Source organism: Drosophila biarmipes, chromosome 3L (genome assembly GCF_025231255.1).
Source record: "Drosophila biarmipes strain raj3 chromosome 3L, RU_DBia_V1.1, whole genome shotgun sequence".
In the NCBI taxonomy this organism is placed as follows: domain Eukaryota; kingdom Metazoa; phylum Arthropoda; class Insecta; order Diptera; family Drosophilidae; genus Drosophila; species Drosophila biarmipes.
The window spans coordinates 20,687,881-20,713,049 of NC_066613.1; the positions used below are offsets into that span (position 1 = coordinate 20,687,881).

General features: G+C 44.2%; 4 protein-coding genes across 12 annotated transcripts in view; 3 read left to right on the forward strand and 1 right to left on the reverse strand.

Annotated features, from left to right (window-relative positions):
- The window catches only part of LOC108035064 (uncharacterized), a 122,532-nt gene extending 110,297 nt beyond the window's left edge, over positions 1-12,235 (forward strand). For 6 of the 8 annotated variants that reach the window (XM_017110453.3, XM_044095409.2, XM_044095410.2 and 3 more), the window contains 5 exons: positions 8,109-10,561; positions 10,622-10,750; positions 10,810-11,224; positions 11,338-11,478; positions 11,544-12,235. In XM_017110453.3, coding sequence (XP_016965942.1) covers positions 8,109-10,561; positions 10,622-10,750; positions 10,810-11,224; positions 11,338-11,478; positions 11,544-11,692 — 3,287 coding nt within the window. In that variant the 3' untranslated portion in view covers positions 11,693-12,235. Of the gene's footprint in view, positions 1-7,631; positions 7,754-8,108; positions 10,562-10,621; positions 10,751-10,809; positions 11,225-11,337; positions 11,479-11,543 lie in introns of those variants that run through there. The other 2 variants (XM_050886639.1, XM_050886638.1) reach the window with 2 other exon arrangements.
- Positions 12,236-12,287: 52 nt separating this feature from the next.
- Positions 12,288-14,313, reverse strand: LOC108034579 (uncharacterized). Its single transcript, XM_017109512.3, has 4 exons — positions 13,887-14,313; positions 13,526-13,717; positions 13,003-13,388; positions 12,288-12,786 (listed from the first exon to the last, which is right to left on the reverse strand). Exons 2-4 carry the CDS (start codon positions 13,701-13,703, stop codon positions 12,469-12,471), a joined length of 882 nt encoding a protein of 293 aa, XP_016965001.1. The 5' UTR covers positions 13,704-13,717; positions 13,887-14,313; the 3' UTR covers positions 12,288-12,468.
- A 679-nt stretch (positions 14,314-14,992) lies between these two features.
- On the forward strand, positions 14,993-20,847 carry LOC108035428 (mucin-5AC). Its single transcript, XM_017111059.3, has 2 exons — positions 14,993-15,297; positions 17,522-20,847. Exons 1-2 carry the CDS (start codon positions 15,150-15,152, stop codon positions 20,434-20,436), a joined length of 3,063 nt encoding a protein of 1,020 aa, XP_016966548.1. The 5' UTR covers positions 14,993-15,149; the 3' UTR covers positions 20,437-20,847.
- An 817-nt stretch (positions 20,848-21,664) lies between these two features.
- Positions 21,665-23,402, forward strand: LOC108034525 (uncharacterized). Of its 2 annotated transcripts, XM_017109449.3 has the most exons (4): positions 21,665-21,831; positions 22,002-22,744; positions 22,856-22,898; positions 23,189-23,402. In XM_017109449.3, exons 1-4 carry the CDS (start codon positions 21,699-21,701, stop codon positions 23,278-23,280), a joined length of 1,011 nt encoding a protein of 336 aa, XP_016964938.1. In that variant the 5' UTR covers positions 21,665-21,698; the 3' UTR covers positions 23,281-23,402. The 2 variants fall into 2 exon arrangements, with proteins under 2 accessions (XP_016964938.1, XP_050742377.1); XM_050886420.1 differs by having other exon boundaries at positions 22,002-22,898.
- Positions 23,403-25,169: the final 1,767 nt, after the last annotated feature.

Sequence of the window (25,169 nt, forward strand, 5' to 3'; positions counted from 1 at the left end):
TTTTGTTGCCGTTTCTTATACAACTTTTGCATTTCTTTTCTGGGGCATTTTGTGTCTGGCATTTTTAAAGAGATCCGTAACGAAATCGGTATCACATCAAAGGTCTGGACATGATATGCCCTCGGATGTATGTGCCGATGTGAAGAAATGTGGAGCATGTGGAATGGGCGTATGAAAAACATAACTTTTCAGGGATAGCAATAAAGTGTGGTTTCATGGGAATTACAGAATCTTATTCTTCCGTGTTGAAAAATATTGAGTTCTGTGTTTGATTTCCCGTGACCTTAGGGTATTGAAACATAATATGCCACATACAAATCGAGTTCGTTCATTCATATACCTCCATTTTCACTTGAATTTAAGCACTCGAATTTGTAGCTTGATTTCCCTTTGGCCTTATTGTGTTTCCATCCGATATTTTTGTGTACCTTGCCACTTGTTATCATTCTTTTCGTGGACGTTTCGCCTTCGCATGTAACACTTGTCTGCGCTGACTGACACTTTCGGTATCCGTCAGATACTTTTACAAGCTCGGTATTTCCACTGCGATTGCGCTGCTCACTTCCCCCTCTTGTTAATGACAACTTTGCTTTTATTGCCACCAGACAAGACAACGAATTCAAAGACACTTGAGCAAATCGAAAGGTATACAAATATTTCGGACACCTGCCGACACAGTATCTTTGTGCCAAGATGCCAATAAAAAGAAGAGGTATCCAACTGTTGTAAATTCAATTGTTGCCCCCCACACAATTTACTGGGGGAGCTAAAAATGATTTCTGACTCAATTAGAGGTTGTTGCTTCTTCGATGCCGCGGCGAGGCTCATAGATATTTTCCGCTTGATTACCTAATTGATATTGTTATGGTGTCATAATCATTATCGAACCTTTTCAGCGATAAGCCACAATTTATTGGCAGTGATCACCGGGCAACCGAAACGGTCTGTCATCGCCTTCGGGTAGCCGAGAAGATTTCTCCAACTAATTAGACCATAAAGGAGCCCGACTCGACTGCCTGGCCGAACTAATTCCCCAAGTGATTCAGATAAAACCACAACAAAGGTCACGCTTTAATTGATAAGAAAACAATGCAATGGGTCTCCGGCTTCTAGTTCGTTACCTTTCTGTTTCGAAATTTTCTGTTCACTCGCTTGGAAATCCTCAGAGTCGAGCTTCAGGTGACGGGCCCTGCCCCGATAAAGATCGCGCCCCAGACAAAAAGTCGGGGCCCAGAACTCCGACAGGTGGCAGGTTCAGTTCATGCCACCATCGAGTGCACTCCTCGTCGCAGAGGAAACGCAGAGTGAGATACAGATACAGATAAAGCGTAAGATACTGGAACAGGGACAGAAACAGAAACACACCAAGAACCAGAAAACAGAAACACTTTTAATAGTTTTGAACCTTTTGTGCCTGGGCTTCCACTTAAAATGTGCAGCGGAGCGTGCCTTTCTCTGGGGTACAAGTAATTAACCCATGTTGCCATTCTTCTTCCGCGGGACTGTGCAAAACATTTAATTGTGCCGATTGCATTTCCACCATATCTGAAATGCCAAAACACACACAAATTAACTCCACTCGGCGCGGAGATCAAAAGTTCTGGCCGCCGCTACGGTTCCTGACATATTCAAAGCATTCTCGAGTCGGGGTTATTAAAAGTACCAACTCATCATCATCATCTAAGCCGGCTGTGCCATAAAATGAAAAAAAGTAACATCCCGACTGGCCGGCTTATATAAGCACCACAAATGTCACACTCGACAAAATTAAAGCAGAAAATATAAAATAAAGAGAAGCCCAGTAATCTCCACTGAAGCCAATTAGTTGCTTCCGTAATTTCTTGGTATTATTTTAATTAGTTTTGCTTTTGGATCTCGGTCTTATTTAAATCCCTTTTTAACTGCACAAAGATTTATTTGTTTATACGCATAAAGATTTTGAAACCAAAATAAAGCGAAGCTTAGAGTCGGAATAATTTATGGGGGGAATGCATTTCTTTGTCGGACTGCTGATCGTATAATTCCGGGGAAATTAACCCCACGGATGTGGAGGAGCTTTGTGGAAAAGCAAAGTTGGTTTCTCGGAATCAAACAGGCTCAGATGGTTTTTTGTTTGTTTTTTATTCACTTGCAGTTTTCTATGTCTGCGGGAAGAGATTGTATTGCAAATAAAAAGTCTTTCAAAATTCTTTGTTGTTTCCAACCTGATCATAAATAGAGCTTTCCGCAACATTACCTTTTTCCATTATTTTCTCTAAGCCTGTCGTGCATAAATTGTTTTCCCCAAGTGCTCGTGTGCGAGCATATATTCCGTGTTCAAATCTGAAATATCCCCAACTATCAAATAATTCATAACGTTCTTGCCACACATTCGTTGGCCCCCTTTCCGCTGCCCCAACCCCCTTTCTCTACGCACCTGGAGGCCTGCGCTGCGAAATGAGGAACAACAACGCATGCAACAGCAATAACAACAACGAAAAATGCGTTTAAGTCAAGTTTGCCGCGAGCTTCTCGAAAAGAGTCACCGCCGGCTCTCGATATGTGCTATGTGTGTGAGCCACAGTGGAGCTTTGCTAACGTGAACTTAATTTTGGATATATGAGGTGCATATGTAGTGTCAGATATAAGCTCTTTATGCTTAGTTTGTACTTTTTTGTGGACTTGGAGATCCCTAAAATATTATTTACAACATTATTTCACTCTAGAAAACAATAGAACAATGTTATTTCTGTCCTAAAATACTTTGCATATAAGGTAACTAAATTCATTAGCTAAAAAGCTATACCTTGAAATCCTTTAAAAAATATATTTTTTTAAATCATGAATAAAGGGGTTAACAAAGAGGCAATGGTACCTTTTTAAATTTATAAAAAGGCTCCCCTAAATAAAATAGAGGTATTTTATTCATCACGCACTTTCTTAGATATTTTTTTTAGTTTTTCAAATAGTAATATGAATGTGTGTTAGGGTTAATCCACTGTAGATGGCTTTGCATGAGCGTTCTTCGTGTGTGGCAGCTGCGATCCGACCTCAGACGGTGACTGCCCCTGCCCCTTCCTTCCCCCTTGTGGCACTTTAGCTCGATATTTATGCAACGGCACACACTTCATCTCCCTCGGCCACCTGTCCCCCACACCTCCGCCGCGCCCCCTGCCTTTCCTCACCTTTCTCGGCTGCAATTTAAGCGCACATTTTTCTTGGCAACACACATTTCCCTCCGCGGCAGTAGTTTTTCCAGCTCACCCTCTCTCACTCCCACTCTCTCTCGCTCTTTCTCCCATTGCTTGCAACACTTGGCGCTTGCCACATAACGACAGCAGCAGCATAAGTTGCAAGTTGCAACTGCAGCATATGCAACAGCAGCAGCAACTGCATCGTAGCATGACACATTAAATGCAAAGCGGCTGCAAGGTGCGAAAAGGGCGGGGGTGGGGCACTCAGGGGTTAAGGGAAACGGAGGAGAAGCAGAAGCGGGGTTTGGGCCGGGTCTTGGGCAGCGGTTTTTGCCGTCTGCTCCTTCCTGGCCATCTTGCACATGCTGTTGGTCTTTATTTAATAAAGAAATGGCATGCGCATTTCTTAAGTTGCCCTACAACCATATGATAAAGGTATCTGAGGGATGTAGAGAGTATTAAAGGGTATATAAAATATAGATCTCCTTGATTTCAAGAGGAATATTTTAAAGAATATTAAAAAAGAGGTTATCTATAATTATCACTTTAGAAATAGATACAAAGAAAAAAAAAAGTAAGTTGAATTGCGGTAATATTCAGAATATTTATCTGTCATATTTTTAGTGGTTAAACACTATATAAATAGATCTTGAGATACAATCTTACAAAAAAGAGCTGAAAGGTAAATCTTCCTACACTTCTATAATTCTGTATTATTGCGTTAAATACTATATTTTTAACGATTCGTTTAAAATTATGATACTTGTTTTAATGGTAGATATAATATCATTAGTTCGCCTTTAGGCATTATTATTCTTGGGAACTGTTATGACTATTTTTTACTTATAAACAAGGTATCCCCGCTGTCGACCATATCCTTTGACCTCTCGCCATCCTTATCCATTTTACGCATAATAAACCGTATACCGACCGTCGTTCTAACTGGTTACAACCTGAGCAGCTGTTGCCACTCTGCATTCCTCTTAACCCTTGCTGCCGTTGGGGCTGCTCTTATGACAAAACAATTTCGAGAACCAGGTGTGACGAGATGGAGGGCACAGGTAAAAATGTGAAGATGGGAACGATATAAGAATCCAAGGCGAACTTCAAGTTTACTTTTGGCACACACACAAGTCGAGCGGAGTCGTCAGTCAGCTGAGGGGGATTATGCAAACATATTGCAGTGGATAGAGATCATTAAATGGCATTGGGCCATCCGTCAATCGGCAATCCGTCATTTCAGCATCGAACACACTTTAAATAATTGCACATTATGCCCCAGAGACGTTAATAAAATAATTAAATCGAAATATGCGGAGCTCGCTAGTTGGGAAATACGATTTTTTCTCCACCACTTCAGAAAATTGCGATTGGGATAAAAAGCAGGAGAGGAACAAGGAGAAGCGACCGCAGAATGGGGCTGCCCAAGTGGAAAGAATTCTGCGGGCTACCAATCTACGCATTTCTTAACCCCTCTTCGCCCGCCGCCGCCAATTTGGCACGTCAAAAGAAGACCGACGGCGGTGCGAAACAAAAAGGCAAGCGCGATAAACTGTTTTCATTTTAAAGAAATCTGTTGAAAAGCATAAAAATTCAACAGAAAATATTAATTTCAATTATTTAGCTGCGCGCCAAATCACCAAGCTGGGATTTTCCCACCGCAAAAAAAGGGCAGAGAAAAATGTGGAAAAAATCTGGAGGAGGGAGCCCAAGAAGGCAGCACTTTGTGCGCTAAATGCGAGCAATTTGTTACAGGATTTTCATCGGTTCTGTGGGAAAATCTTTCCACCGGGAAAAAGGCAATTTATAATTATCAACTGTAGGTGGCGCTCTGGGAGCCCGTCGCATAGCGGAAGTTATTATAGGAAAAACAGCAGTTATGCCATTGCCAGCTTTTCCAAAGAACTTGACATTGGCTGGCGGCCTCTTCTTCGCCAGCTTTGTCTGCCTTTTCAGCATTTTCCAGTCTTCTATTCTCTTCGGTTTCACTTCTAATTAAAGACGACACTTTGGCATGTTTCGTGGCACGGAAATGCTCGAGACAACTGTGATGAAAGACCAGGTGAATTAAGCGGGCTAGGAACCTAAGTGGCCGAAGAGGTTTGGTTTAAATTGTCAAGAGCCGAGAAATAAACGATACTTCAGCACGCCAAAGTAAGGTACTATTTGCAAAGAAGCTACTTGATTTCCAAGAGCTAAAATCGATCAGTAGATGGGGAAAACGTTGATCAAAGGAAGTCATCAAATGTATTCAATTAAAGAAAATGTGTAATTTTAGAACAGGTCAGAGAGCTAATCCCTATATAAGCAATTCATTAAGTCCATCCAAATCTGCACAGAGATCACACTCCCCGAAAAGAATTAATTTGGAAATTACCTTTCCACACAATCTCTTCGTTCTTTTTAAGGCCCAATCTAAAATTGGCAACACTCATTATAAGAATACCGTATCAACAACCTTTCACACAGACTCGCCTGCTCTCGATCCCCCGTGGCCTTTGGAGACCCCCTGAAAACTACAATTAAATCCAACTCCCAGACCCAAACAGATCACTTCGCAGCGGGTGCTAATGTGAAATAAAATTAAAGATCTAAAAAAAGAGAGGAAATAAATAACGGTGGAATTATGAAATCTTATTCAGAATTGTTTTACCTAATGGCCGTAGGAAATTGGTCAAACAAAAATAACGAAAAATGTGCCAAAGATCGAACTTTAACCCCGGCACTCAAAGTTGATTCGATTAACACTCGATAAGCAACGAGTTTTTGGGTATTCAAATATTCATAAATACCAACCGCTCCACTCATGTTACACTTGCTAGGCGAAGATTAATCGCTTGACATCACACTCCGCTACAAAGTTCGAGACTTGAAAATTTTCTTGCCCAATTTGATTAATTAAGCCTCCTCCGGGGAACTGACAATGAACTCTGTTTTTCTGTAGATGGCTTGGATAAATAATTAAAATTATTATTCGGTTTATCATCTTTATTGTTGGTAGCTGAATTGAATGGGAAGTATATGTAATTGGGTGATATAATGCAGGTGCGTTGGATGGCTTAAGGTTCCGTCATCGAATGACGTAGGTTAGTAGTTGACTCAGTCAGTCGGAGGGATTTGGCGTCGATATGGCTCATTGGGCAAACAGTTCGATGAGTTAATATTTATTTTTCGGTTTCCAACAGTCGTGTGAGAACCGCGCAACAGGAAAAGTTGTTGTCCATTAACAAAAATTACTCAAAACTCTAAGAAGTCGGCGAAAATTGGTATGGGAATGTAAAGCTAACTTAGAAACATCAGCACTCCATTATAGGGAAAATAATCATGACGAATTCCCTCACCTTCGCGGACCATCTGAATCTTCCTCTTATAGCCAAGGTCAAAGTTCTTTCGTAGGCCCTTGACTTTACATTTTGCAATTTTTCACGCACTTCTTCGGTTTGTTTTTTTTACTCAACCATAACCATATTTTCGGCTTCGGCACATGCAAACATGATTTTTTGTAGCCTTTCTTTTCATTAAACAATTCTTCTGTATTTTTTGCTACTCTTTTATTTTATTTTTTTGCGAACCTTACATTTGCAAAAGTTCATTAACATTTTGTGTGTGTGGCCAAAAGGCAGAAAGAGTGAGAGATAAAGTGGAAAAAATCCACGCAGCGTTTTCCATTTTAATGAAATTTAGCCTCGTTTTGTTTTAACATTTTTTGTTCAATTAATTATGCAAATTGTTACAAGTCCAAAGAAGCATGCCCACATTGCCATTTATGACGAGTTCAATTAAGTTGAAGAGTTTAAAATTAAACGCTGACTCTAGAAACTCTTGCCAGCTAAGCCATAAATTATCTAAATAGAAATTAGCCATCGAAACTCCCCCGAGTGACCCAAAAAAGAAGAAGCAAAAAATGAGGCAGCAGAATTTTTTTTGATTTTTTGCATAAAGGTTTTTGTCAACTCTCCGCTTGAGGGAAGCGCCATCCATTCTTTTGGCTACTTTCGCTTTTTGGGAAACCCTTTTGTTTTTATTTCTATTTTCGTTTTCTAAGTTTTGTTTTCTTGGCGTATAATTTGTTTTGGCCAAAGTGCCTTGTCTCCGCCTTTTTGGACCTTCTCTTTCGTTTTGTGCGATTTTTAGAAACGCTTCTGTCAACCGCAGCGTTTAGCCAATTTTTCTTGTTATTGTTGCGGTTTTTAATTGCTGGGATCGCATCCGTAAGATTCGCTTTTGTTTTCCTCGACTCCGGTTAGCGCATAATGACAACTATTTGGGGGCTTTGGGCTGGCTGGGAGCGAAAGTTGGATGGATGGATGGCTAATTATTTAAGTTTTGTAACAGAGCTCTCCCCCGACAACTAATAGACCATTATTTAAATGATATATTTCTGTCTGGTGGAAATTGCCTCTTGAATAGATCTTTAATACGTTTACTTTTTCTGTGGTTTTTTCGATTATCCAACAGCTTACTACTCCAATTCCTATTACATATAACCGAAAGATATGTGGCACATTTTTGTATCCGACAGATGAATTCTTAACTTAACCTCCAAAATATCTTGCTGTTAACTTATGTGTTACTCATTCTCCAAACTAATTACCACTAAAATCTTAATAAAATCCTTATGATTTTTATCTAAAAAATGTATAATTATTACTACCCAACATAAATAAATATCTTAAATATTTTTTTCAAAACTCATTGTTTATTTTGAAAACCCCAAATTATAATTGCTATTTGTTCGTCAAATATTTCCTTTAAATTTATATCGAAATTCTAAGCCTGCCAGCTATTTTTATGTTTTTAAAACAATATTTTTTACAATATCTAATTTCCTGGTTTTAGTCTAAAAGTTCATAGAATATCCTTATGTTTACTCCCCGTGTTTTATGTGTGTCTAACCAAAACCCATTCCACCCTCTCTGCCCACCCATTTTGCAGATCTTGGTACCCTCGGCAGCCACCACAGCAGCATTGGCAACATCAGCAGCATCCCAGCTAGTGGCAACATCCCGGCAGCAATTCTGACCAGCAGCAGCAACAAGACAACCAAGACAACCACAGAGGTGGCGACCAGTAGCAAACCTGCTGCACCACTGAACTCCGGCAAAATGGAGCTGCTGAGCAGCACCACAGCAACGGCCACGACAACCACCACAGCGACGCACCACCTGCACCAGGCGACCACCACGAAGCAGCTGCTGGTGCAGGACTACCTGAGCTACGCCTCGCCACCCACATACTCCCGCCTGCCGCCCGACGGCCATGAGTTTCCGCCCAACTTCAGCGAGCCACTGATCATGCACAGCCACCCCCTGAAGGTCACCACCGAGCTGAGCTACGAGGTGCAGAATGGCGGCAAGGAGGACGCCTCTGCACCACCACTGCCCAAGACGGGTCCACCGGCCACAGTTCCCCGGAAGGTGTACCGCCAGGACTTGGTAATAAACGTTGAAGCGGCGCCCAGTCTCAGCCGAGACTATCAGAGATCCCTGAGTGGTGGAACGCCACGAAAGCCCAGCGATTGGAGGAAGGATGAAAAGTCCGAGAAGTCGGTGCGCGACAAGATTGCCATGTTCTCGTCCAACAACGAACTGGATGCCATACCGCCGGCTCCGGCCACAGCCCCTATAACCAGCTCTTTCTCCCGAAAACCCCTCAACAGGAGCAGTGAGAACCTGCTCGACAGCTGCTCCACGTCCGCGGCTCCTGCGCTGAAAACCCGAGCCATGAGTGTGGAGAACCTGAACGATGTCCAGCGGCAATATCAGTTGGCCAAGCAGCTGCCCCAATTGCATGTGGCGGATTCCATGTACTCCCTGAACACGGCCACGCCCACCCAGAGCTACGCCTCTTTGCCGCGAAGGAGCCACGGAGGATCCTACTCCTCGGGGGTGGAGAGAAGAATCAGCTTCTCGGGCGAGGGAGGCGATGCGGCCAATCGCAAGGCAGCTATAACCAATATACTAGAGCAGCGGAGGAGGAGTTTGTCCAAGCTGCGAGGTCTGGTGATCCCTGAGCGGCCACAGCTGCTGGAACCCATCCTGGACTTGCCGGAGATCAAGAGCCAGGTGAAGGCAGCCAGTGGGGAGGACAGCACGGACAGTGGTCTGGGCGAGAGCCACCGCAGCAGGAGCAACCAAGTGGGAAGCGGCGGAGGAAGTGCTGGAAGCAGTAGCTATCGCAGCATCTTCACCAACAATCAGCGGAGACCCCTGGAGCATCAGCTCTCCCAGCCACCAGCCAAACCGCCCAGGACATCGCTGACACCACTCCAGCCGAGGGCCATGATGATGATGCCGCCGCCACCGCCTCCGCTGGATCAGGAGAGTGACACGGATTCGGTGTTCTCGCACACAGCCAGGGTGGCCACTCCCCCCGAGAAGTTCGCCCTGACCAGAACCCTGAGTTCGGAGACTAATACTTCGATTGCCAGTTCCAACACCTCTACTCTAACATCCGGCTCCTCGGCCGGCTCCCAGGCCAGTTGCAGTTCCCTGGGCAGCACTCCAGCCGTGGACCTAACCAGGAGGGTGCTCAAGAGCCAGGCGATCAATGGCGAACCGGTGGTCCTGTCCAGTCGCAAGAGCATCCTGGCCTCGGCCAAGTGCCGCAGTGCCAAGAGTCGCGGGCAGGAGGAGGACAACGACAGCACCGATGGCGAAGCCTGCTCCCTGGCCAATCGCCGGATGAAGCCCATCTCCAGCTACAAACTGCAGCAGCAACAGATCCAGTTGGGCAAGCAACTGGTGGTGGACAAGCTGATCAATGTGGCTGCCTATGTGGAACTCACCTCGGATACGGACGACAGCAGCCGGAGGTCGGATACGCCGGCCAAGATAAGTGCCATGTTCATAGACGAGGAGCGCAAGGCCAGCTTCAAGGGAGATCCCAGCCAGCCGGTGGCCAAGGTCAAGGTGGAGCCGGTCAAGCCAATGGTGCTCCTGCCCATGGTGGTGCCCTCTCCGAAGAGGGAGCCCCTGAAGCAGCAAACCACCGCCGAGTTGCGGGAAAAGTTCGAGAGGAGTGCTGCGGCTCAGGCCCAAACTCAGTCCCAGAACCACTCGCCAGTGATCCACAAGATCGCCCAGAAGCCACACCACGAGCGTTTCTCCTCGCTGGACTCCCTGGCCTCCAGTTCCTCGGGCGTGAGTTCCACCACCCAGAATGTGAGCACCACCCAGGAGACGGCCACCGAATTTGGCAGCTTCTCGTCGCTGGGCAGCAACCAGAGCTTGATCACCGCCCAGGATGTCCAGCAGATCGTCGAGGAGGCCGATCCTCCCCTGAAGACCCCCGAGGCGTTCATCATTGTCCTGCAGAGGGATAATCCCGAGAGCAGCATCGGCATCACCCTGGCAGGCGGTTCCGATTACGAGGCTAAGGAAATCACGGTGGGTTATCATATTCTATGCTTGTGTACCTGTTATTAATGGAATTCTTAATCCCAACAGATCCACAAGATCCTGAGCAACACGCCCGCTGCCAAGGATGGTCGTCTGAAGAAGGGCGATCGGATCCTCGCCGTCAACGGAATGAGCATGCGCGGATTGACGCATCGCGAGTCCATCAGTGTGCTGAAGGTAAATTGAATATTAAAATATATTTTAATAAGATGATTTACTATTTACTTTTTCCACAGACCCCCCGACCTGAGGTGGTGCTAGTGGTGACCCGGTCCGAGTCGCTGGTGGTCAAGGCACTGACCAAGAAGCGCTCCTCCCTGGGATCCCTCAGCTCGCTGAACGAGAAGCCCACGGAGCTGGACTACGAACGCAAGAGGAACTACCACAAGGCCTCCCGATCTCTGGACTTGGACCTCGATCTGGTGTCCAACGAGGCCGGTGGCTCGCCAGTGGCCACCACTCCGAGCACCGGATCCGTGAGTCCCTCGCAACCGGCGAGCCTGCACGACGAGGATGCGGAGGCCACCATCGCGGGAATCCGGGCCAGGAGGCAGTTGTCCCGCGGAGATGCCGCCAAGCTCAGCACGAGTGAGCTTTTAGAGCGGGCGGCGGAGGCCAGAAATGCCATTGCGGCGGAGATTCGGGCAAAGGGTAAGGATAAGAAATTATTAAAGCATTGATTAGGCAATAATATTTGTATGCCTTTCTGCTTAAAACCGTAAACCAATCCATAAATTATTCTAATGAATCCCATCCTATTACAGCTGAGGATGCGGCGGCCAGTGGAGGAGGAGCTCGTTGTGTCGAGATTGTCAAGGACAGCTGCGGACTCGGCTTCTCCATCGAAGGAGGCTTTGACTCGCCGCTGGGAAATCGTCCCCTCATCGTCAAAAAGGTGTTCATGGGTAAGGGTCATTTGTCAAACTCCACCGCAAGCGGTAATTAATTTGACTTCCATTTCCCCAACCAGGTGGTGCCGCCCAGAAGACCAACCAGGTGCGCAACGGCGACGAAATCCTGAGCATCAATGGTGCCTCCACGTCGCGGATGACACGGGTGGATGCCTGGAACTACATGAAGCAACTGCCGCTGGGACCGGTCAAGATCTGCTTCGCCTAGGGAGAAGGGTCCAAACACAATGCCAACGATGGGGAAGAATGCGCCACAATTTTTGTTAGATTTAAGCCACTTAGCTTGGTTGTCCCTCAACCGGTCTAACCTTGGGGGTCTTGCCAATTCGATGGATCGATGCTGCGAGCGATTTGTTTTGCATTTAAACGAACCTTTAACTGTACGCCTAATTTTATAGATATTTAATTTAAAGTGCAATTGTTTAAACTCTTACAACGTTTTGAAGCCCCCTTTACCTACCTTAAACTGATCGATGATTGTACATATAAATAATCGAGACTAATTTACGTATTTAAACCTTAAATCAAATCGAAGCCAGCCCGCCGGGCAGTGCTATTTCCTTATACACAACTTATTAATCCACAAACATAACGACAAAAAAAACACACTTATATTTTATGCCATAAATTATACGGGAACGTTATACATGTATATTATTTTAATAATTATTATTTTATTTAAAGAACAACAAAAACAATGTTTACGTATACAAAAGTATTTGCTAAAAATAAACTTACAATATATATGAAATTATAAACCTATTTCTTTTAGACAAAATAATGAGTACCACTCCAAAAATGTAAAGACCACTTTTGAGTTTTATAAAATCTGTTCATTTATATTTATGTCAACTTCATATTGGACTCAAACTGCTCCTTGCAGTTGGCTTATACATTCTTCGAACATGTTAAAAAACAACTTAAAATATTATTTGTCCTAGTACTGTACATAAATTCGAAATCAGTCGGTTGAAGCCTTGGAAGTTAGACATCTTTGGCAGGCTTTGTTCCCAGTTTGGGCAGCTGCAGCATCCCCAAGTGCTGCAGCGAAATCGAGGGCGAGGGCGATGGAGAGGCTGTTGGTAGCGTTCCATTGACCTTCTCCGCGGGATGCGGATGCGTTGGGTGGCTGGATGAGGCGGACTCGTCGGAGTGAAATATCTCGCCGAGCAGCTCGTAAACACGACGCTTGAAGTACAGCTTCTGGTGGAAGTTCATGTGCTTGATTTCGGGACGGAGTCCTTGCAGGAACGCGTCATCGAAGTCCATGGTTTGCGAAGCTTCAACATTGTAGTTAGAAGTCTGAGGGAAGAAAAAATGTCATAAAATAACTAAATGAATGCAACATGATTTTTAAAACTAATAAAACTCAATAAAACTAAACTTTGGTGTAAATTTAAAGGAAAAATAATATACTTGAGTAGCCTAATATTTTTGTGCTTTTATGCTTATTACATTTTTAAGTAAAAAAATCCCTGGAATAAAAATAGTTAAGATACAGATATTAATTTCTCCCACCTTGGACTCCTTGCTCTCCAATCGCTGGCGCTTGCTGGCCCGAGCCTGCCAGGAACGCTGCTCGTCATCCGACTCCTCCTCAGACTGAGAGTCGTTGCTGTCGCGGCTCTGCGCATGCTCCGTTTCCGGACTGCTTGGCGACATCTTCATCTCGAGCATAGCCTCCACAGGCGTCTCGTGCTGCCCGTCGTCCTGCTCATCCAACTCCTCCTGGCCCTTGGGTCTTGAGCGCCGACCTCTCAGCGGGACGGGAACTCCGGGAGTGATGTGCTTCTGCAGGAACTGCAGCTCGCCTTTCAGGTAATAAGTATTCGCACCGTGGTGCACCTTTATGGAGCGGGCGTAGCTGGTGCGGATGTTGCGCCAGCGATCCTTGCAGCCCTTGACTGTAAGAGGTAGGGATATATATTATTATTCAAGGATTATGCAAATAATTAAGATATTGGGGAATAATTTTAAGCAACTTAAGCTTAAAATTTTCAATCTATCTTTTTTCCCATATAAAAGGGGATTTTGGACCTACCCGAAATTCGCATCTCTTTGGATATTTCCTTCCAGGCATTTTTCACAGTCGATTTGCGCATATAGTTCTCATCGGAGCGATCGTAAAGGCAGGTATGCTGGGCCACCAAATGGCAGATTTTGACATTGGTGGCGTAAATATTCGGCGATGGAGCAATGGGTCGGCGTCGCGTATTCATTTCATCGATAAAAACTAAAAAAAATCAAAATTAATCGAGGTAAAGACAAGAGAACGAAATCGAATGTGAAACACGTGTCGCCTGCGCGTGCAACAGCTGTTGGTCGCAACTTCTGCGTCGCTAGTCTGTCAGCAACAACAGTTATTTTCTCCGCCGCCGGAGCTCTTTTTCCTTCCAACTCACCTGAATTCTGCTAATAAATGCTTTAAATTATTTCTTGATTAGCTTTAATAAAGATTATTTAGTTATTTAACCGGGTTTTGAGTCGCTTGTTGCTGCAGTGCACGAAGAAGTTGCTGCTGTCGCACGTTTTTTGCAACTGGCAACACGCTGCGATTTCTGCTCGCTGCCAACAAGTGTTGCAACTGCAAATGAATGTTGCTACTGCAAGTGACAACTGTTTTGACTGCCAAAAACCAGGGCACTAGATTGTTTTGGATGTCAGCTCAGCTGGACATTTGAATTGCTAACGGGCGGCGAATATAAACAAAACACTCGTTGCCGGCGAAATGAAAGAAAGGGTCACAACAAACGCGGAGGCATGGGCGTTGTGCGCTCTTTTTGAACCACAGCGGGGGTTCACTTTTCGCACGGCATACAGCCCCTCGGAGAGCGCAAAACGTTGCCATGCCACTGGCACTCACACACACACGCGGGCCTCTGCGTCAAAAGAGAGCGGCAGCACTGCCAAGCTCAAAACGAAAGAAAGGCAATTAGTGCTGGCAAGGCCGTTCGATCGGTGCGGAACTGCCAACGGTTTTAACAACTAACTCTTAGTAAATAGCGCCGCAGCCCTGAAAATTAAAATATTTAGTTTAATGTAAATTGTAAAGCGATTAATAAAAAATAAAAGGTTTTGATATATATAAACAATTTTAATATTATAATTTATTTATAATTAATAATTAATAAGAAACGTTGTTATTAAGTTAGTTATAAATTAAAATAAAAGACCAAGGTGTTTAATAATATAAGTAACAAGTTCTCAAATAACATCTGAATAACAAAAACTTTGACGTTGAAAGAACTTCAGACATCTGTCAAACACATTTCATGTGGATGGCAACAAACAGTTTTAGACGTTTTGGGTGCACCTCACCTACCTGCGTTACGACTAAAATCTTTAAAAATCATTTAAAGTTTTAATAAACCAACTAGTCCCTGCCAACTTTCGCCAGCCCTCGTTACTTTCGCGACGGCCTGCCAACTCGCTTTGCCCTGCACGGCACTCTCTCGCGCTCTCCGCTCTCTCCGCCGTGTGTGTGTGAGCCGCACTCGCCTTTGGTTTTCGCTGCCGTTTGGCAGTCTGCGTTTTTCGTCTCAGCTGCTGCGCGCGTGTGTTGTGTTGTGGTTGTGTGAATTGCGTTTGCGTTTGTAGCTGCCTCACAAAAACGATAAATTCTCGGCGAAGCTCTCGCTGCTCGGTGCTCGCAAAGTGACCTAGTGATGAGCTCTGCCACTGAGGCGAACCTGCTGCTGCTGCGGGCGGTGGAGAAGCAGCCGCCGCTCTACGATCGCGGTGATGAAAACTACAGGAAGCGCCTGCCGAGCGAGAACTCCTGGGACATGGTGGCCTCAGAAATCGGAGAGTCGGGTGAGTTGCGGGTGCGAGCGGGACGGCGCCACGGCGTTGCGTAGTTGCGGCCAGTGTTGCACAGCGCTACGTTACGAGCAATCAGTGCAGCACGGGTTATCGGCCATCGATAGGCCGGCCCGAGTTGGCAGTCCGCCGCCGACTGTGAGTGTGTGTTGGTGATGGCAATCACAGGCAGTTGCCATCGATTAATTCGAAAATAACGAATCTCCTATTGCATGCAAAGGCGTTTGGGGGTGCCTGAGAGAAAGAACATTGGGTTGCCGCAAAATGTGGCTGAAATTGGAGTTAGGTTCGTTTTTTGTTTTTTGCAATATCAGTTATAATTTTAAAATAACCTAGTTTTCAAAGTTTTTATAAACTGGATTTTGTTAATATAAATGTAAAATTAAGGTTAAATGTATCAGAAAATACATTCTATTTGCTAATTGCTAATTTAGTCACTTTGAAGCATTTACTTGTTACTTTTGAACAAAGGTTTTGTTAAATTTTTGACGAGCTAACTTTAAAAGAAATATAATGTTACCAGACTTCCACTATCGTATTAATTTTATATCAGTGAAAGGGCACACAAAATGTCGTGTTATCGATGACTTTTCAATTCAACCCTGGAATTTTCTTCCGGTCAAAACTTGCAAGCCTGACAAGTTAAGATTTTTATTCTAATTTTTTTTACTCATTCAAAGTCACGCGAACATATTTAAGATGAGCTTATTCTTGACCAATTTGAATTCCTGTGAGTTTATCTGATAATTTATTTAAATGAATGAATGAAATGAAAATAAATAAGGAAAATTTGTAAAGTACTTTAGTGTGTGTGAATAGTCCAGAGTCCTGTCACGTGGTCTGATAATCATTTATTTTGAAGACGGCAACTCTTGTGGTATATTGTCTCGTGTATTGCGTTATATCACTTAAAATTATCACTGACCCAGAAATCTGCAAGCTTTTACACATCCATACTCTCATATTTTATGTACAAAGTTATAATTTTTGAGAAAAATTATTAGCTATCTCGAGTACCAAGACGCCAAGATAAATTTTAAGCATTAAATAAATCCGTATTGCTCTTTTTTATAAAATAAATATTTCTTAGTATTTGAAAAATAAGGCATTGTACATACATATGTATTTTGCATGTTTTAAAAAGTTGCACTGTGAGCCAAGGCCTTTTTTTTATATATATTATTATAAAAAATTGAATTTGCGTTCCTTTTTAATTGGGAGCTTATATTCGCTGACAAAACTTAAATATTTAAAAATATTCGGTACAGGATAATTAAGTAGGGGAAAGTAGGGAAAATGTAGTAGCAATCGTATTGCTATCCGTATAAAATTTCGCAAATTTATGACAAATTGGGAAAAACAATTGTTTGGTTTTAATAAGAAATGTAGCAAGGACAGTAATATTTCACAACAGAGTATATTAAAACCTTTTTCAAGTTAATAAAGCTTTTGTGTTTTTAATGTTTAAAATTGTTTATTTTAGTAAAGTTAAAAAATAAAATGTATGTATTATTCTTGCGCCAATTTTGATATTTAACCAAAATTCAAAGATAGTTTCATTTAGGCTAGAACAATATTCAAAACATTTGTAATTGACGAATTGCCTTGCTTAGATTTGTTGGGATCCCCTATTTTATTTAGGCGTAAAGGTAAACAATAAAATTGGGCTACTATTTTTTTATTGCTAATTGATGTTATGTATTGTGAAGGTTTATATAGTTAAAGCAAAACAAAAATCTGATAAAGCTGACGTCCAAGAGAAAATTTGTAGGGCAAAATCTGAATAGTTTTAAAATGTTTACTTTAAAAACTACTCATTTTATTATAAAAATTTCATCCAGTGTTTATGGTTTAATTTACATGTTAAGATTTGGGAATATTAATAAAACATGCAATAATAAAAAACAGCAACAATTTATCTGCTTCATAGTGAGTAGACAAAACTCATATGTAGCATACTTTCATGCGTAACCTTTTTAAGAATAACCTGCCGAACTTAAATTTGTATAGCTAAGCGCAATTTGAATATTACTTTTGTCAAGTTCCCAATTACCTACTTATATTTTGTTCCAGAGGTAGAGATTTCCCACACATGTTAGGAACTTCAAACGTTTATGATGGGTGGGTGGCTTGGCAGATGTTTTTGCTAGCTACCTGCGATTTTAATATATATACTTACCTGCCTGACTTATGCACTTCCTATCTCTTTCTCTTACAGTGGAAAAGTGCAAGCGACGCTGGCGTCATCTGCGGAACGATTATACCCGGTGGTGCAACGCGGATGCCCACCGCCGTCGAAAGGGTCAGCGTCGATTGGTCTATCCGCTGGCCGATGAGCTGCGCTTTTTGGACCGCCACCTCAACCTGGCCGAGGACCTTGCGGTCGACGACGAACGCAGCATATCGTCGGACAAGGACCGAGACAGAGATAGCAACAGGGACAGCGAGAGCAGGGATCACCTCCAGCACCAACACCGGGTACCCTCAAAAGATCGCGCCGCCTCGGTGAGCAAGTCAGTCAAGGAGGTAAAGCTGATCAGAAAAGTCCGAGAAGAGAAAACGCTTCGATCAGAGGAGAAAACTGCAGAAGATGAGGAGCATGCAGAGGACAAGTCTCCTGAAGAAGAGCTAGATGATCCGGAAGAACCGGAGAAGGTTCCCGAACAGGACAGTTACCTGCAATCGGACAATGAAGGCGACGAGTGTGTGGACGAAGAGCACCTAGATGATCTGGAAGGCTTTGATTTCGACATTGAGCAATCAATTCAGGAAAAAGAATCAACTCCCGAGAAGTCTCTGGAAACGGATCACGCTGATTCACCCGCCAGCCAGTCTGAGTTCTTTATCAAAGAAACTAACGACCCCCGTTTGCTGATTATTGGCAAAAAGAACCAGTCCGCATCGGTTGACGAGGACGAGGACGGAGACTCCCATACCGGGGATCCCCTGGAGGAGGCCACGGAGGAAGCCATGGAGAATAGTGGCGAGGAATATGCCGAGTCCGGGTATGGGGAAAAGCGGGCACCACGAGGCGACGACACCACTTCTCCTGGTCGCCGCCGACGTCGTTTAGTCCGCACGTCAATAAGTTCCGCTGGCATCAAGGAGTTGCCGATTCAAAAACCTCTTCAAGGACAACGAATCACACGATTGCAGCGTCGGAAATCGATGAGTGTGGCCGCTACGCACAGTGTTAGGAGTTCCACATCGCCGGTGAAGATGACACCGGTGCCCAGATCCCAGCCGTACAACAAGCCACCCGCTAGTCAAGTCCAGATCAAGAAAGTGGGCGTTCGGGAAGACATCTTTCCACGACCGACGACGCCAGCTGGAGGGCAAAGCCAATCCAAGACCCCACAGCCACAGAAATCGCTGATCTTTCCCAAGAACGATTCAGTGGTCGCCATCCCGCAGTTGCCCGCGCCACCTAGAAGATCCGTGGGCAGGCCACCAAAGAAGCCTTATTTGGTCCAGCGGCTGGTGGATCCGCAGCCCAGGCCACATTCGCCCAAAGTGTTGACTATAACCAACCCCAGCAACTCCCCCGCGAACGGTAGCAGCAACAGCGGCAACGTTACAACTAAGAACAGCGCCAGCAGCAGTTCGAGCAGCAGCAACGCTACCACCAAAGTTACTACCAGCAACAGCCTCAAAACCGAAAACATAACCGTGATGAGCTACAGCCCCAGCTCGACTACCACCACAAGTCCCAGTGCCTCTGGTACAGTGGTAACTGCCAAACCCACTACTAGCTCTGCAGGATCATCAGCTTCGGTGCCGCCATATGTCACCGTTTGCAAACACGGTGAGCGCGGCACTCAAACCGACAAACCAAGTGTCTTCTCCGACGAGCATTTCCTTGAAATGATCAAGCCCCAAATGCAGGAGATGAACTCCCGCCAAAAAATGCACTTTAAGAAAAAAGTATTCCAAGCGCTGATGGAGACCTTCGATGATGCTACCGATTTCCCAACGGCTGGAGAAATGCAGCACTTCAATATCAACACACCCTCTGGCTTCGAGCACGTTTCGGATCCGGAAATGCGGCTGGTTAGAGAGCTAGTTAGTATGGTTAGCGCGGCAAAGGTGACTGTAATTAGACCGCAAGGCGACAATGCACCTGCCGCTGTCCGCAACCCAGGCGTTTCCGATGCACTGCGTGCGCCGCGCCCAAATATGCCGCGTCAAGTGATTCAGAGAGTTTACAAGCAAGGATCTGGACTTGAGATAGCCTCGAACAACGCGGCCGGCGCGGGACAAGAGAAGAAGCTGTACAGGATCCTGCAGATGAGCGGAAAACCGAACGGCAACCTGAGTGCCTCGTTGGACAATCTCCGCAAAGAGAGCGTGGACAGTACCCACGGTACATTACGAGTGACCAACAACTCCTCAAGCGCCAGTCCCAAGGGAGCTACCATAGTGGCTGCCGTGAGACCGCAGGGATCGGCGATCAACACGTTCTTTGGGCCAACCAACGGAACACAGCCTGTCAAGAGCGGCCCGCCGGTCAAGGTGCGTGCCATGTCTCGGAGGTACTCCGTTTGCGGCAGCAGCAATCCACCCAACGCTCAAGCCGCCAGCCAAAATCCCGCCACTACTGGCAGTTCTTTGAACTCCAATCTAAACCCAATGGAGGCTGCCCTGCTTAAGCGGCGATTAATGGCACCTGCCCAAGGAATGGTGCCGCCTTCTCAGCGACCTCGCTATTCTGCTGGACAATTGACGGGCGTTCCACAAGGCGGTAGTTTGCTGGTCAGAAAGTCGATGGGCAGTGCTCCTGGAGTCCAAAAGCAAATCTCACCCACCGGCAGAGCTTTGACGCCTCAGAAAACTCCGCAGATTGCCAGTGTCCAAGGATCAGTCTTCAATGATTTTGTCCAGCCCAAGGCCGCTGCAGCAACCACTGCGTCCGGCGATGGCAGCTCGCCGAGTTCCGCTCTGAAACGCAGCCTGGTCGTGGCCAACACAAAGACGTCCTTCCAGGATCTTCTCCAGCCGCCCAGGTTGCAAGGGAAGAAGAAAGACTCCTCCGAGACAGCAGCCACCATTGCAGCGGATGATTTCTCACTGGCCTGCCTGAAGCGAGAGCCAGTGGATCACAGCGACGATCATGACGACATACTTGGAATGTAAATTTAAGCCAAGGGAATCTCCGAAGATCGCAAAAATAAATATTAAGAATCTTAAAGATTTCACAAAGACAGAAAAAATCATCAACTCAATAATTGGAAAATTGTTAAGATAACCAAAAAACCCATAATGTTGCCTAAAACATTTTTTTTTACATTTCCCTGTAATTTTATGAAATATTTTCTCATTTCCGATTTTGTTGCTGCAAAAAGTAAACCTGACTTCTGCAAAATATTGTTTATAATTTGAAATGGGAAAAATACCAATTGTACGAAAAACATCTTATAACCGATCATTAAAATATTCCTATTGTAGCCATAGACTTGTTTTTAAGAGAATTCGAATCTAAATTTCATTTAACCATTTGTAATAATATTAAATCAATAAATATTGCCGTTTTCAAGTTCAAAGAAATGCCTTGGTTACTTACTATAAAATACTATTCTGGAGCTTTAATTGATATTCTTTTTATAAAAAGCTGTTTATTTAATTGTGTAATAATTGCAAGGTTTCGATATTGTTGAGGATGCGAATATTTATAATTAAGGTAAGGTTTTCAGACATTTTTTGAGTAACATCTAACTAGAAACTTATCTCCATATAATACTTTTTAAAATAGGAACCTTAGATATGTTTTACGGAAAAATTGTCATGCAATACAGTATTAATAAAGGTATTAAGCGATGAGTTTCAATGAGTCATTAATATCGTATTGGCCTGATTTCGGAGTAGACCTGCTGGTGCAATAACCGCAATGGGGTTAAATACGTGGACTAACTTCTAACCAACACGTCATTAATAGCAAAAGATTAGATAAGGTACGGCGACACATCATTTTTCGCTAAAAGTTAGAAGACTTATACATGTAAAACATATATTATTTGTTCGTATTATTTTAAAAAAATTTAAATTAATTTCAAATATTTACCACCCATTCCTGTTATATTAAGGTGCCATGTTTCTGAGTGTATAAGAATACATTTAAACCTTTCAAAACAATAGGATTTTGGCAGGGGGACGCCACCTCTTCTGCCCGGTCACGTTATTGGATTCCATACTTCCCGTCTTGGGTGAACCACCGGTCAAGATTTACAAGGCATTGGCCAATCTACTGGTCTTTTTGCACGCTTGGGCTTGGAATCTAATCTGGAGAGGTCTACCTCGATCGGGGGCCGTAAATAAGGGAGTCAGTGCCCCGATAAGGAAGCTATATAAAACCTCGTCTCAAGTGCCCGCGTAGCTCAGTCGAAATTTAGACAATCACCATGAAACACTTTGCAGTCTGCGCACTCCTCATCCTGCCGCTGGTCAGCGGTGGATTCGCCCCACCCACACCCACCAGGCACTTCGTGGCCTACGAGATCCAGTCCACCAACAACAACTTGCCCCAGATGGAAGGTGAGGGGCAGAAGCTATACTACAAAATATTTGGAAATATGGATTAAAGGGACTTCTAAAAAGTCATAAAAAATATATAAATATTATTTAAATTTTTATTGGAGTTCAAATCCATTGGAAATGTTAGAAAAAATATTTAAAAAAAATTTTTGACTTTTGTATTCCTACAGCCATTGTCCAGAAGATGCAGGCCATGCTCCAGAAAATGATTCCCGACATGTCCGTCTTGGCCGACGCAGTTGTCGTGCCCGACATGTCTGTCCAGTCGGACGCTGGAGCGCTGCCCGATATGTCGGTGGCCACCGATGCCGATGAGACCCCCAGGAGGCGCTCCGCCGAGTTCAAGGTCGCTCCGATCGCCAAGGTCGCCGCCCCCAAGTTTGCCCACATCCCCGACATGTCCGTCCAGGCTGACGCCGGCTTGATCCCCGACATGTCCGTGGCCACCGATGCGGATGAGACCCCCAAGCGCGCCTCTTTTGGCCTGAAGAAGCCTCTGCTGGACAGGATCGCCGGAGCCATTGCCAGTGTCGATGCTGATCTGATTCCGGACATGTCCGTTGCCTCTGATGCTGATGTGACCCCCAGGAAGGCTATTGCCGGCCTGAAGACTCTGCCTCAGTTGACCAAGGTCTCTGGTGGCGAGCCAGTGGAGATTATGACCCCCAGGAAGGCTTTTGCCGGTCCCAAAACCCTGCCCCAGTTGACCAAGGTCTCTGGAGGCGAGCCTGTTGAGTTTTTGATCCCTCGGAAGAGCCTGCCCCAGTTGACCAAGGTCTCGGGAAGCAAGCCAGTGGAGATCATGCCCCATGCCGACGCCGATCTGATTCCCGACATCTCCGTTGCCTCGGATGCCGATGTGACCCCCAGGAAGGCCATTGCCGGTCTCAAGGCCCTGCCCCAGTTGATCAAGGTCTCCGGAGCCGAACCCGTGGTGCTTCCCGACATGTCCGTGGCATCGGATGCTGATGTGACCCCCAAGAAGACTATTGCCGGTCTTAAGACCCTTCCCCAATTGACCAAGGTCTCTGGAGCCGAGCCCGTGGAGCCTAAAGCTGAGGAGAAGGGTAAGTAACCCTCATAATTGTTCATAAGTTCTAAACATTAAGATACATTTATGACACCGATTATGGAAGAGTAATTTGCAATTTTTGAGTTTATATTAAAACAATCTTATCTAATAGATTATTACCTTTATTGCTTTTAAAGGAAAGGTCCCAATAATCATAATAATACGTATTAAAAAATTATTAGGAAATTCAATACATTATACGCTTATTTCTAGAGAAAATTTAAAGTTACAATAAAAACTATTTTGGAAACGTATGGTTTTAATTTATACTATTTTTTCTTATAGCTGCTAACCAGGTGCCCGATATGTCCGTCGCCAGCGACGCCAAGTTCGATCCCCAGATGACTCTGGCTGCTCTCTTGGCCAAGCTGCACTAAATGATTTAGGATGTATTCAACTGAGCCTGATTAAATCCGAAACCATGCATATCTGACGGGTTGTGCGTTGTGTATTTTTAAGTTTTTGTACGGTGGCCAGTAATCAATTTGAGAAGAGTAAATAGGAGGTGGTTTTATTTTTGTTTTCATTGCTTATCAGCCATTGATTGGAATGGTCTGGTTGGTTTGATTTAATGCCTATAAATCAATCGCAATAGTTTTTCCTAGTATGTGTTTTAATTGAAAAATGGGAATTTTGCGATGACGCACAAAGCGCTCATGAAGTTATAATAAGAAATGTTTTTGAACTGCATTAAAGTAATTAATTTATCTGTTCATGTATTTATCGCAGATTATTTATGGTCAGATATCATAGTTAGTAACACCTCTTAAAAATAAATAAGAAAATGTAGATAAATGTATTAAATACTCCAGAATCCCATTCATTGTCAACACTAGCCCTGCTATTTACCCCATGCATTTAAGTGACTAGAATTTATGTACGTGGATGGCTCAACTTGACCTATGCCATCTTCTCGACGGCGCTGAGTTCCCAAACGGGAGACAGAATAACCGGACTTAAGCCAAGTTCAGGCTTTGCATGTTGTCCAGAAAAAAGCTGATTAGGTTTGCCCTGGTCTAACCTCCCAACTAACAAATAAAATTAGGTTTTTTTCTCGGGAGGCGGAGGTGTATTGTATCGCCTGCTATTTATAAAAAGGAATTAACGGCAAAAACCGGATCCACACACAAAAGTGGCCGAATGTGATCCCAATGTGGCACATGGCCATAAACAACGCGGGAGTGCAGAGGTCGTGCGGAGCGGGGAGTTGCGCCAGTGATGCCGATTAGAACCCCTTACTAATCTTATTTTTTAGCCATAATTGGGAATAGGAAAAAGGGAAAAGAAAATAATAATATATATACCTAATATAACTACCTATAGTTTCAAGTTTGCTACTTCGAACTCTTCTCACCTCTTACTTATATTAGTGATATGCTGCTTTTAAAGTTTAAAAGTTCCTTGAAAACATTAAATTTAAAAATTAAAGTTAATTTATTCTGTCCAAGAACCTCTCATATTTTGGTGCTCAGCATAAGTGGTTGCCATCTCTGCTGTTGTGGCTGGAGTTCCTGCCATTTTGTTGCTGCTGCCGTTGTGATTTTCATACAAAAGCGCTAAAGCGGCTACTAAATTACGTGCTCATGTGTTCTAGTTCGAGCCAACTCCCGCTCGACCGCCCCCTCGGCCAAACCGCCCACTGCACAGCCCACCGCCCCCTCCTCATGGCGAGCAAATCGCATTTGGAGCCGCTAATGAACCGCAGTGGACCCGACCAGGAGGCGTCCATCGGTGGTGCCGGTGGTTCTGGTGCGAGTACTCGTACATATATCAGTGGTGCTGCAGTCCCGACATCGTACTGGTTCAGTTTCTGGTTTTTGTTTTCGGTTTTTCACAGCTCCGCTTTTACCTTTTGCCGCACTTTAAACGGCACATGTTTGGAGAACGCTTCCGAATGTTAAATATCCCGTAAACGCCATGAAAGATATAGTAAAATAATGTAAAAGACTAGATCAGCAAATGCTACAGATAAGACAGTTTTTACTTTAATACAATTACTTTAATAGATGATTATGATAAATTACTCTTAACATCCCTTTGGTTTATTGGTCACCACTGAATTTTTAGGTAGTATAATATAATATATATAGCATATTAAAATAATTTCAACTCTCATTTGAATAGTAATAGGTATATACCTGGGTAGTCCTCAAGTACCGAGGGTAAAAATACCGTTTAAAAGTGTAACAATGCTGTTAACTATTGTGGGCAGGCCCGTGGATTGAATGGCATTGCATGGGCGGGTAAGGAGGGAGGCAACAAAAGG

Coding starts and splice junctions, on each gene's coding strand:
- LOC108034579 (XM_017109512.3), bottom strand. CDS start 13,703: ATGAATACGCGACGCCGACCCATTGCTCCATCGCCGAATATTTACGCC. Junction 13,389..13,525: donor CAAAGAGATGCGAATTTCGG/GTAGGTCCAAAA, acceptor TACCTCTTACAG/TCAAGGGCTGCAAGGATCGC. Junction 12,787..13,002: donor TGGAGAGCAAGGAGTCCAAG/GTGGGAGAAATT, acceptor TTCTTCCCTCAG/ACTTCTAACTACAATGTTGA.
- LOC108035428 (XM_017111059.3), top strand. CDS start 15,150: ATGAGCTCTGCCACTGAGGCGAACCTGCTGCTGCTGCGGGCGGTGGAG. Junction 15,298..17,521: donor CTCAGAAATCGGAGAGTCGG/GTGAGTTGCGGG, acceptor TTTCTCTTACAG/TGGAAAAGTGCAAGCGACGC.
- LOC108034525 (XM_050886420.1), top strand. CDS start 21,699: ATGAAACACTTTGCAGTCTGCGCACTCCTCATCCTGCCGCTGGTCAGC. Junction 21,832..22,001: donor CAACTTGCCCCAGATGGAAG/GTGAGGGGCAGA, acceptor GTATTCCTACAG/CCATTGTCCAGAAGATGCAG. Junction 22,899..23,188: donor GCCTAAAGCTGAGGAGAAGG/GTAAGTAACCCT, acceptor TTTTTCTTATAG/CTGCTAACCAGGTGCCCGAT.